At 36.9% G+C, this 12,650-nt stretch overlaps 1 protein-coding gene across 3 annotated transcripts in view; it reads right to left on the bottom strand.

Annotated features, from left to right (window-relative positions):
* The window catches only part of TMEM161B (transmembrane protein 161B), a 39,464-nt gene that overhangs the window by 12,781 nt on the left and 14,033 nt on the right, over positions 1 to 12,650 (bottom strand). For all 3 annotated transcript variants that reach the window (XM_061468819.1, XM_061468821.1, XM_061468822.1), the window contains exons 3-5: positions 11,132 to 11,212; positions 6,379 to 6,476; positions 4,510 to 4,666 (exon numbers count right to left, since the gene is read on the bottom strand). In XM_061468819.1, coding sequence (XP_061324803.1) covers positions 4,510 to 4,666; positions 6,379 to 6,476; positions 11,132 to 11,212 — 336 coding nt within the window. The remainder of the gene's footprint in view (positions 1 to 4,509; positions 4,667 to 6,378; positions 6,477 to 11,131; positions 11,213 to 12,650) is intronic.

Here is a 12,650-nt window from a genome sequence, read left to right as displayed (position 1 = left end):
GTGGCCTAGGGACAGCATCTAATAACTCTAAATGAACAGTAATCAACTTAAGCTCCCTTCATAAATCACAGAAAGAAGACATAGCTCATCCAGAACACAGGTACATAATAGGTCATACAGACCATGTTCTCGAAAGCTCTGTTTCTCTAATGGCATTCTTAAAGCCAGGCATCTTTTAACACCTAGGGATATCAATCACAAACTGAATGTACATCGATTCAAAATCCTGAAGTTATACAAAGGACTTCATAATACTTTCTGATCAATAGTCCTAACCTATAAAGAGATTTATAACCCCCTAGACACTTTATTTTCAACTACAGACTGTGCCTAAAGGATGTTGAAAATGCCATTAGAAAAAAAGAAAGCATACTGACAGTAAATTCCAATTACAGTACAGATTCAGTACGCAATATATCAATGAATGATTATGCAAACTACATGTGACTGTTAGTCAAGGTAAGCACTGCTCAGCAACAACTAAAACATCAGTGTGTTACCAGTGTTATTCTCAGACTAAAGCCACACAGCACTGTACCAGCTATCAGGAAGCTGCTATCCCAGCCAAAACCAGAAGAGCCACTAATAAAGCACTTTGGGACCAACACCAGATTAATTTCTGGATTTTTTTTTCTGAATATCTACACTATGAACATAAAAAAATGCTAATAGTTGGCTACTGCACTGAATCAAAACATCTGTTTCTAGAAGACACAACTGAAAAAAATTCCAATCTTCCAACTTCGCTAAGCTTTTGTTGGTCATTCTGTCAGCCAAATCCTTAGCACAGTTCTTAGTACAATCCTTAGTACATGAAACAGAAGAAATATCTGTCATCAAAACACAAAACTGACTGCTTTCAATTGAAAATTTGAAGTCAACAAAATTTTTCTCACACATTATGATTAATAAATTCTGGCCTTGACATAGTGAATTAGTAAATAGTTGAACACATTTTAAAATATTCTCAACATTCCAGAGGCCTGATGGCACAACACATGAAATGAGCCAGTTCTCTTTTTACATCTCTTTTCACCTGCCTAGGTTCCCATGATCATGAGGACTGTTATCAATACCTCTGTATTTCACCCTTTGCACCATCCTCCTTCATCCAAAAAGCCATAATGCTTGAAATAATATTAATGTATTTACGAAAATGTTAACTCTAATATAAAGTTTAGACTGTGCTTCCCGGTACTGCAGCCTTCTGCATTGCCACTAACCCCTCAGACTGCACAGGATCACACTACTTCATCCCATCAGTCCAGGAACCATATAGGTTATTACGTAAATTCAATACTACGAAGCATTGACTTCACAAGGATTTCTACAAAATCACCTACTTTGTGCGGAAGCCTTCAATAAAAACAACGTCTATTTAATGCCACAGGAAAAAATAAGTAAGTGAAAGTTGTACAAAGTCATAGAAAACTAGTTCTGACCATTTGTTCCCTTTGTATGATTAACAACTCTTAAACTACCTAGTACTAGGTTACACTTGTACACAAGTTTCTTATTTTCCAGAATTTATTTATTTCTGCCTATCAGGTCATTATTCTCTAGACTTTCCCAAATCTGCATATTCTTTCAGAAGTGCCTTATGAATTATAAACTTTAGCTTCTGTGAAATTTCTCCCATCCCAACAAACTGACAGAATTCCTTAAGAACTTTCTGAAGTATACTGCCCGTTACCAAAACCTCAAAACAATATTGATCCCTTAGACAACACATGCCTAGATATAAAAATGCTGAAGCATGCAACTGACTGTTCACAGCTTCTACATAGAATTTAGATTTTAGCACATGACCTTTCATTTTTAATAACTATTCTATTGGATGTTATTTCCCTTCTAGTCACGTAGCAAAGCTAGCAAGAAAATATTGCTAATGCGCTTCTAACATGCAGGGAATACTAGGTATGTTTCAACCTTCTCCAGGTCCAAATGTGCAATGTATTCCCAAGTGCTTCAGCCAGATGAGAATAAAAACTGGAAATGCTGGTTTAGGCTCAATTTACATAAAAATAGCAGGCGAGAAAGGAATAATTAAAAAAAAATAATAACTACTTGCATGCTCACACTACTGAGGCAGAAACCTTGCACTGCCAGGCAACTTCATCTTTTTTACTTTCTGCATTTGGTTTTGCCCTGAATTGATGACCAAACGAAAGCAGTAATTAGGACTGTATTCAAATACCACTCTAAGAAAGAATTAACTGCAGTGGATTTTTCTGCAATGTATAATTCGCAAGTCTGTTTCATCTAGAGTTGCAATCATTGTAAAACTATTTAAATTGGCTATAACCGAGATTTGGCTGCCACCAATACATTTAAGAGTGCATTGTGGCTTTAGTATTTGAAGCTTGTTTTTCCATTAGCACTATTAACCTCCCCCTCATCCTCAAAATGGGAGTCAAAAGTGTTGGCTTTCACTTCTGATTTCTTAAGCAATAGCTGCTTCTTTCCCCCTGCCAATAACAAATTCAAATTCACAACTTCACCCAAACAAATAAAACAAAGGCTGTAATACTGCTGTAATATCATTATAAGGTGCTTCAGAGCCAGCGACTGACTTTCCTGTCACTATGTTTAGAAAAAACACCTTTTGAACTGTGGACCTCTCCACTGACAAGTCAAAGGAGAAATACCTTCTCTGGAAGCAAGCTACAGTCTTTATTTTCTCATAATGTGAGTCAACTCCCTCTTCCAGCAAGCTCTTACTCTATATAGAAAGTTCTGGGTATCGTTTTTACCTCAGGCTTGTCCTGAGTTCAGCTATAGCAGTCATTTTTCTCCTTCTTAGTAGCTGGTGCAGTGCTGTGTTCTTGCCTTTCAGCCTGGGCACAACACTGATAATGGCGTTTTCAGTTGTTGCTAGTAATGTTTAGTAATGTTTACTCTGACCAAGGACTTTGTGAGTCTCATGCTCTGCCAGGAAGGAGGGTCACAAGAAGGAGGAGGGAGGAAGCAGAGACAGGACACCTGACCCAAAATAGCCAAAGGGGTATTCCATATCACAGCACGTCATGCCCAGTATATAAACTGGGGGCAGTTACCTGGAAGGGCTAGACTGCTGCTCAGGTTGGGCTGGGTATTGGTCAGCAGGTGGTGAGCAATTGTATTCTCTTCCCTTGTTATTTCCCTTATCATTATTATTATTGGTGGTAGCAATAGTGGTTTGTGCTATACCTTAGTTACTGGAGTGTTCTTATCTCAACCCATAAGAGTTTCATTCTTCCGATTCTCCTCCCCATCCCTCCAGGAGCAGGGGGAGGAACAAAGGAGGGGGGAGTGCATGAGCGGCTGTGTGGTTCTGAGTTACCAGATGGGCTTCAACTACAACAAGGCTACTTAAAGAAATAATTCCTATCCTTATCATAAAGGCAGCACCTATTTTAATAATTATTAAGTACAGAAAAGCAGTAAGCATATCCAGAATGGTTATCCAAATATAACTGAGCATTAGATTTCAAAGGGTTTATATTACACCCCCAGCTATTGCTAACAGCAACAAAACCTAACCCAAAATCCCCATGCACAACACAGTAAGAACCCTTACTGAAGAACAGGCATTTATACTGAGGAATCAATTTTGAATATTCAAGTACTGTATCGACCCTAACTTAGCACTTTATCTGGCTGTCAGTTGTTGAGGGTGCAGAGGAGTTGCAGAACTTTATTTTCTAACTCACCTTTCCATAACCTGCGCTGTTGCAATTCCACTTATGCAATTCCACTGCTTTGAAGACTTACTAGGTCTTCAAAAGGCAACTTTCCTCCCTAAAACATAGATCTGGATTGGTATGTGGAGTTAATTATTGTGCAAGCACTCATGTCTGATGTTGCCTTTTCCAGTAAAAACAAACATAAGAGTTTCTTACTTTTATGGTCCAATATTGGTTGCTTTTTCCCTCAGTTACAGAGAGAAATTCAGCTTTTCACAGAGCTTCCAAAACGTACCACCTCTGCTCCCACAGCTGTCTACACATTTTATTTTCTGTAAACTTTGTAAAAGTTTCTTGAATATCCTTCGAAATTATGAATTCATGCACATCCCTTTGCCATAAATTTGTATACAAATTACTACACTAATTTGTTCAGGAAGTATCAGATTAAATAGACTGCAAACTTAAAGTATGCAATAAACTGCAATAACTTGCACACTTCTCCAAAAGTTGTAAACACTCTCTGTACAGAAATCTATTTCTGAATGCCAAACTGGGCAAAATAGAATTAGTTTAGAACCACTCCATACTACAGATAAGAACTACATGTAAGTTCACATATTTCATTTTCCATAAATGGTTTGGTATTAATACTAACAAGCTCTTGATTCCAGCATATACAGCATATACATTACCCAACCAGCATTAGCTTACGCACTCCTTTTTCCAAATGCTGTATATATGTGTATCCTGCCAATCAACAATACAGACCTTTATATGAATTGTAGGATGCTGTGGACTATTTGGATCAGATAGAGTCATTTAAAAACACAGAAAAGGATACACTGCAAAAGCCAGGACAAGCAGACACCATACTACACTGATATTCATTTCTTGTGAGGGCTTCACAATGCTGTAATAGGCTTCTGTCACCACATACACAACTGTAGCTGCAACAGTGAAATCCACCAACCACTGATATTCTGGAAAATAATGCAAGGCTGAAAAATACAAGTTTGCAAGCATTATTGTTTGTGCAATTATTTTATGGCAGTTACTGACATATATAGAATGGACGGACAATTACAAAACGCTTTCAATTGACTGAGGTCTAGGCAGACCATCCAAGACCAACAACCATAAAAAAGCCACATTTTTTCCACTCAACAGTGAACTTCACTGTTCACTTGTTACTTGATATTTGATTACTGCTCAGATTTATAAGGCTACAAGATTTTACTTTTTTATTATCTCAGCTTTTACACATTAACATCCTAACCTCAAAAAGCATACTTTATTTAGATGTCAATATCATTAACAGAAAATGATTCTCCAGCTGCGACTACCTGCAATTCTAGATACGAGTTTTTTTACTCTGTTAAAAGACTAAAAGCTCACTGGCAATCCTTTAAAATACTATATATAATTGCTTCCTCTGTTTAAAAAACAAAACAAAACAACATCTAAGATACTGATGGCCTGTTCTTCCAGATATTGTTACTATCTCCTGTACAGCAATACAGGAGAAATTACTGTGTAAATTCCACTGTAAAAATTCTGGGGATAATACTGCAGTTGCATGCAGGCTGGGTGATTTACAAAGAGAGAGCTCCCACAGGTGCTGGAAAACTGCAATTTGTGACCTGTCCCTCCCAAAGACTTCTTCCTACATCTACATGGTTAGGAAGTCACGAAACATACTGAGACTTGTCTGTTGACAACAAGCTACCTGATGTCAAACATATGAAATTGGCCAAACTCTGGTATTTCCAAGTCCTATACTTATTCTGAAATGTCTACCTGGCTAGAGTCAACAAAAGTTTGTATACCTTACACTGTATCAGTATCCATAACTATTCTGGGAGAGAGTTAAATGCTGTAATTTCAAGCAAATAAGAAAAATTTAAACCCATGAATGCATTAGTTATTTATGTGCCAGCTTTAAAAAACTCTGCATTTCTGTTAAAGGTATTTTCTACACTCTTTCCAATAATTTAAGATGAGAAATGTTTTGCGTAAGACTACACTTCTTTCTGTATTTATGCATAGAACAAATCCATATAAAAACGTAGATTGGAAGAAAATGCATCACAAATACATACATATCCATATAAGTGTTTTCTGTAACAGAATGACTGGTTATGATTAAGAAAATAAAAATTACCATATAAAAAACAGCAACTTCCAAAACACTTAACGCTACTTATAAGATTAAATTTTTAAGCATTTTAGCTCAATGCTTATGATGCATCACTTATGATTTCTAAGCATTTTACCTCAATGCTTCAGATGTGTGGTTGAAAGGCCTAGGCTTCAATACTACGGCACATTCCCTATTTTAGATGAGCAGAAAATACATGTTTCAACATCTGCTGGTTCTCATTATCTTGCAAAAAGCCATGATCTCTGTTTCAAACAGACCATGGTGTTGTCTCATATTGCTCTGGCTGCCTGATGCAAGAGATATGCTTTATGCTGGATTTCACCTCCTCATCCTTTTCCATAAAACTGCTACTAAGATGTCACCCATGGAACAAGGGAGATTTAGCCCAAATTCTTGCTTTCTCATTAAACTTTATTATCAGTTGTACTTTTATTCATTCATTGTCTATAACAAAAGATATTCCAACATTCATCATAAATAAACACTTGATAAAAAGAACCAGGATATATTTGAAATAATGTACCGTTGTCTGCATCCACTTATTCTTACCAATAGTGTCCCTTTCAGTCACAGATTTTGTTTCCAGATGAAGATCGATGTCTTTTGGAATGGTTAGAGGTTTGCTTTCAATATGACCATTATATTTTCTGAAAAAGTAAATAAATTAATTGATAATACATACATGGATATGACAAGCTTTCAATATGTAAAGACATTCCAAATTTAAGAAAAGTGCAGATCACTTTTTTGATAAATGCAAACATCTTTATCTATCTAGCTGAAAGCACTAATTCAAGTCTTGAGAAACAAACAGGTATGTCAAAGCCTCCTAGCTTTACCTTGCAAGGCACTGACAGACTGCTGTGGTGTGGGTTTAAATGGCTTCTATATGCTGCATCCTGAGCATGTATCAGGACAAGATCCAGTATTAATTTCAGCCCACTGATTTTTCTCTTTTCAGGGAGCTACAGGGTGTTGTAGTAAGTTCTCACAGTCTCAAAAAATCTGTGACACAAGTGCAGCTACAGAGCATAATATATGTACCCCACCATATAGACAGCCCAAAGGAAAATCAAAGCTAAACTGAAACTTTTTAATTGAGGCTTAGACCCGGATACTGAAAGACAGGAGTGTTAAAGTCTTTGGATTGAAAATAAGTGGAAAAGACAGACACATCTGGCAATGTTAATTTACTGAACGCCCACTGGAAATAACAACAAACAGTAATCTACCTCAGAAGACAGCTGATAAGGAAAAAATAAAACCCAAATTTCCAAAAAAAAAATCAGTCCTTTTTGTCACAAGAGGGTGCTTAGCAAGTACATTATACAAACTGGCCAATAGATGCTCCAGAGAGCCATCCTACTTGCCATCAAGCAAAGATAATTTAAAGATAGCTTTCTAATCAAAAACGATGCATGTAGAAATACCACAAAGTTGTTGCAATTCATACCCTGCTTATAAAAATAAATTTATATATATGCTTATTACAGTGTTACTACAATCATATAGAGATCCAATACATCTTGAAAAGAAATAATCCACCATGCTCTCTTCGGGGAAGCAGACAATGCTAAGTACATCATGATACCACACCAGTGTTTAAAGCTGTGTTTCAGGTTTTAGTCATTTCTGCAGGGCACGACAGAAATACACTGGGGCTTGATAAACAGTGACACACAGATTCACTTGCTCCTGTCATACAGGTGGCTACTTGCTTGTTCAAACAGAAGGAATAAGCAACCAAAAGTTGCTCCTCACACTGGTAAACCCTTTCTGGCTTCCAGCAGTAAGCAATTTGAGGATAAGCTGAGCCAGGGATTGCATCTTCTGAAACCTGAAACCGACATTCAAAACTGATGAGAATTTCCCTAATCTCATTCTGAACCACTATGAGATTTGTTGAACTCCATAGCGTCTTGTGGCACCAAGGTCCACAATGTGTGTCCAAAATAGAGAAGTCCTTAAATGTACTACACTAATATTACTCAGTGCCTCCTTGAACAACATGTTTACTACTCCCTATCCACCCTCTGTGCACACTGGATACGTACCTGTTGCAAATCCCTCCCTCAGACTAGTAAACTATACACTTCGTCCACATGTGGAAGCCTTTACTCTAGCCACCATCGCTCCTCTTTTCCAGCCCTACACAAATCATCTTTGAAATACTTGTATGTATAAACAAAAGTATGTCTTAGACATAAAATGACTGTGTTTTCCAAATTGCTGGTTAGAACTAACACATTTTTAAGGAATCATTTTTCATAGCAGAAATACATGTAAAGACCATAAAAGATTACATATTTGGAAAAAAAAAAAGAAAGTGCATTTTCATCTGGAGATCTGAAACAATGCCAACATCAGAATCTCCAATTTCCTGAAAATAAGACACATTACCAGACTTTAAACTGAAGAAAAAAGGATGCTCTTAAAAGAGCCTGAACAAGATCAAGTTACACAAAATTGGGCTGAAAGATTACCATTACTAACTAGGGTAAAACCTACCTCATCACTATTAAAAATAAAATATCATTAAAGCAGATCAGAAAATGTTTTCTTAGAGTAATAAAAAAAATAAAAAAAACCCAAACCTTAAAACCTTTAAAGGAGAGGTGGATTTTTCACGGAAAGATGAGTTATTGGGACATAAGCATTAAAGGAAATTCAATCAATCAATTATTAATTTATTTATAAGGAATGAAGTCCTCTCAACTAACGTGCAAGATGAGGATACAAGCAGAAAGCATCATTTTTTTTCCAGGTTTTATTAATTCTGAGTATTTTCAAAAGCACAGAAGTTTTAATGGACAAACTAAAAACTGAGGATAGGAGTATTCAACAATTCAGGTGCTGAAGTCTGAACAAGACGTCCCAGACTCTACCCTGGAAGTGTATCTACAAGCTTTGGTGTGCTTCCCTGCCCCAAGTTGTACTCTTGAAATCTTCCTAGTGCATGTACCATTATCTTGAGTGAGATGAGCATTTTGATAACAGAAGCATTTCAGCTTAACAGAATTTGGTGTTCCTGTACTTTAATTATCCCAGGGGACCCATAATCCAAGAGACACTGAACACACCCAGGATCATATACAGCTTTAATTCAAAGCAATTCATAGTAGCTATGGACCTTTATATTGGTCTAACAATTTAATACAACATAATTTAGAAATAGAAAAACTGCCTAATATTCACATGCTCTTACAATGCACAGGACAATATACTGAAGTGTAATACGCATTGAATAAACTGGACTACAAGTTCATATTACAGCTGTTTATAAGGCTAATTCTCAAGCAAGTTCCTTGGATCTGCTTTCCTAATTTCTCTTTTAATTAGTTCATATTGGAAAAGTATTTAAGTAAGACACAGGAGAATGTACTACATTTTGCATTTTTTCTTGAAAAGACATGGGGAAAAAAAACAAAAAACAAAGAGATGCCTCCTTGTTTCTCCTACACTATCTGTTTCACACCTCCTTGGCTCAAAGGAGTGCTGCATTCCATTTTGTGCAACCTAAAATAGTACATCCAGACCAATTCAATATCCAGTTGGATACTGGATATATCCAACAGTGTATCCAAACCAACTCAATAGGAGCAATTCTTGCTTTAAACCATGGCTCTCCAACAACAGCCACTTCTTTAGAGGACACAGAGGTATACTTACTGACTAAAAAGTAAGTGCTTCATTCACTCTGTCCTTAAAACAGCACAGCAAAGAAAGCATCACTTAAGCCTCCACATTACTGTCTTGGTTTCTTTGAAGTTTTCTACTCCCCTGCAATTAAAATTTATCCTAGTACAAACAATTATTTCCAACTATTACAACTGTGCTCTCTCGGTTACATATTAATACAGTAAGATGATTATATCTATCTTATAATAATGAAATCACACCACAAAATTTGCCTTGGCAAACATGAAAACAGCACTGCATTTAAAACATTAAATGTGTAAGTTTAGTAACCGAAAAAGTACTTAATGCATATATAGGTGACTTGTGATACAGGTTCCTACTAAATTTCACAGTAAATTTCTCAAAGCTTACAAAATTTAAACTTGTATGTCAGTACACATTAACATGCCATACTTGCACTCAGCTGAGAGCATGCAATTGCTCTGGTGAAAGTGAGAACACACATCTTTTGGATGGCAAAAGACTGGCTAGGCTGAGGAAAGGCAGTAAGAGCAACGTACAATTATTATTTGGAATGTGCTTGTGTTTTTCTGTTGAAGGCTTCTATGGGTGGACTTTAAGTTATAGTTTTATAATTAAAGTTATTTTACATATGAATGAATATCACTGCTTAAATTGACAGCTATAAATTGTAATGCTACTCACAATTATTTCACCTCAACTTGCTGCAGAAAACTGTTAGATGAGTTTCTGAATTTGAAAGAATATTGCAACAAACATGTAAAATGAAAGCCAGGTTCGTTGGTTTGTTTATTTTAAATACAGTCAATTCAGAAACCTTGCATCACATAGCCAGATCCACCATCCCAAGATTGCCACAGCGGTGCTTCTGATAAGGCTGTTCCAGAACTTTGTGCCTGAACATCAGAAATCTCCTTCCATCTTAAGCTGACCGACAGCTATCCCACCCCCTCAGTCGTCTTTTGTTAGGTTAAACAAGCCAAGCTATTTTAGCTTCCTCTTGTAAGACATTTTCTGCTTCCTGGATGATCCTAGCGGCCCTCTGTGCACCTGTTCAGGTACAACCTCATTTTTCTTGAGCATTAGTGATGAGAACTGTACATGGTAATCCAGCTAAAGTTCTACACCAGTGCCTCGCCCAAGAGGATTAGTATTTCCATATCTCTTCTACAAGAAATACCTTACCTAATACATCCTAACAGCACATTTACCTTTTTCACAGCTGTGTAAGAGTGATGGTTCACAGTAATCCTGTTTAACTAATATACTCAAATCTTTCTTCTCTTGCTTCAAGATGAAGAGCTTCAGTCCTACAGAAGATTTGCTTTCCTCAGTTTTCATGCAAATGAATATATTCACTAAAAAAATTCACTGCCACCAAATTAGCAGTTTCACAGACCAATCTTGTGGACTGGATGTCATCCAGTTCTGCACAATTTGGGCATCTTCAACTCTCTGTTAAACTGACACTTTGTTAAACCAACACAGGTTGGTACAGAGCTGTGGCAAGTGAGGCAGCTATAGGCAAGTAACAGATTTAAACTCACAAAAAGACAAAAGTTGGCTAGCAAAGTTAATATATGGATCATAACAAGGAAAAAAAAAAAAAAAGGAAAAGAAAAAGCTTAGAACAAATATTTACCTATCCTTTTTGCTCTTGCCTTTTTGTTTCCCTGCAAGAATTCGTAGCTCTTCTTCAGTGGGATGCTGATACCACCTTAAACTAAAGAAAAATAAAATCTTAAGTATAACCATAGCAGTATTTGCAATATAATGGTTTTAATGGTTTAAAATATATATATAAAAATATAGAAATATATATATATATAAACACACAATCTGTATGCCTATTAAGCCACTGGTCATTTGCAGTAACTACGCAAAACACCCTTATGTGCAAGTACCAACTCTGCCTGAACTAAACAACTACAGCTAAACTTCAGTTCTCTTCAGCATGTAAGACGCTTATTCATAGTAAGAAAGCTCTGCCACTTTGTCATTTAAGTGAAAACCCTTCACTTCCCAAACCACCAAATTTTACCATTATCATCAAATACAGCAAAAAAGATTGTACTGATATTGAAAAAAGTTCACTGGGATAATTGTACCATTACAATTACCCATGAGAGCCACATTCTAAATTATCTTACGCAGCATAATCATGCTTTTCAAAACAACAGTAATTCTCCAGAGTCCAGAGTAGCTATCTGTTCTCTCAGGCAGAGCAGATCTTAACATTAACACTCCTTTCCTAAAAACCTCCTCCAAGAAGACAAACTACATTACAGATATTAACTTCTTCCTAGCTTTCAAACAACACAGAGAAAGTGGGGAGAAACAGAAAAAGTCTTCTGCTCTGTCATTCAACATCTCCGAGATCTGAACATGGCAACGGAAAATACCAAAAGTAGTTCTGCAGTGATGAAGATCATCTGTGTTGGAAAACTAATTTTTCAATTTTTTTCCTATGCAGATAAAGAAATAGTACCTAATGCAGCAGAATCAACAAAAATCTTGTTCTGTGTAACATACAAGGCCAAGTAGGACAGATCTTGGAGCAACCTGGTCTCATGGAAGGTGTCCCTGCATGTGGCAGGGGGTTGGAACTGGACAAGCTTTAACATCCCTTCCAACCAAAACCATCCTCTGATTCTGTGACTTCTCAATTGAACCATCAAATGACTTGCAAAAAGAGAGAAAGAATAGTACCTGGCAGTGCCACACAATAAGCATATTTTTCAGAGTTTTTTGTCTCCAATACAGTCAACTCCATTTTTAACCAGCCACATTTTTAACCTGACAAGAGGGGAGATAGAGATGAGCTCTTAGGCAGAAGTTCTTCCCTGTGAGGGTGGTGGGGCGCTGGCACAGGGTGACTGCCCCATCCTTGGCAGTGTTCGAGGCCAGGCTGGACGGGGCTCGGACAACATGGTCTAGTGGCTCGGACCAAAGTGGTCTAGTGGAAGTTGTCCCTGCCTGTGGCAGGCGGCTGGAACTGGATGAGCTTTAAGGTCCCTTCCAACACAAACCAGTCTGGGATTCTCTGATACTAATACATTATAAACACTTAAACAACAATTTGCTCTTAATTACATGACAGAATTATGTTGCAAGTGATCACTAATTACAACTAAGAGGATACAACAGGTTTGGAAATCTTT

The sequence above is a fragment of the Pezoporus flaviventris genome, unplaced genomic scaffold, assembly GCF_033815535.1.
Source record: "Pezoporus flaviventris isolate CSIRO_AGI_PZ_B2104156 unplaced genomic scaffold, CSIRO_AGI_Pfla_v1 ptg000052l, whole genome shotgun sequence".
Lineage (NCBI taxonomy): Eukaryota > Metazoa > Chordata > Aves > Psittaciformes > Psittacidae > Pezoporus > Pezoporus flaviventris.
The sequence above is the reverse complement of the archived record's forward strand: the minus strand, read 5'-3'. Positions and strand labels throughout refer to the sequence as shown.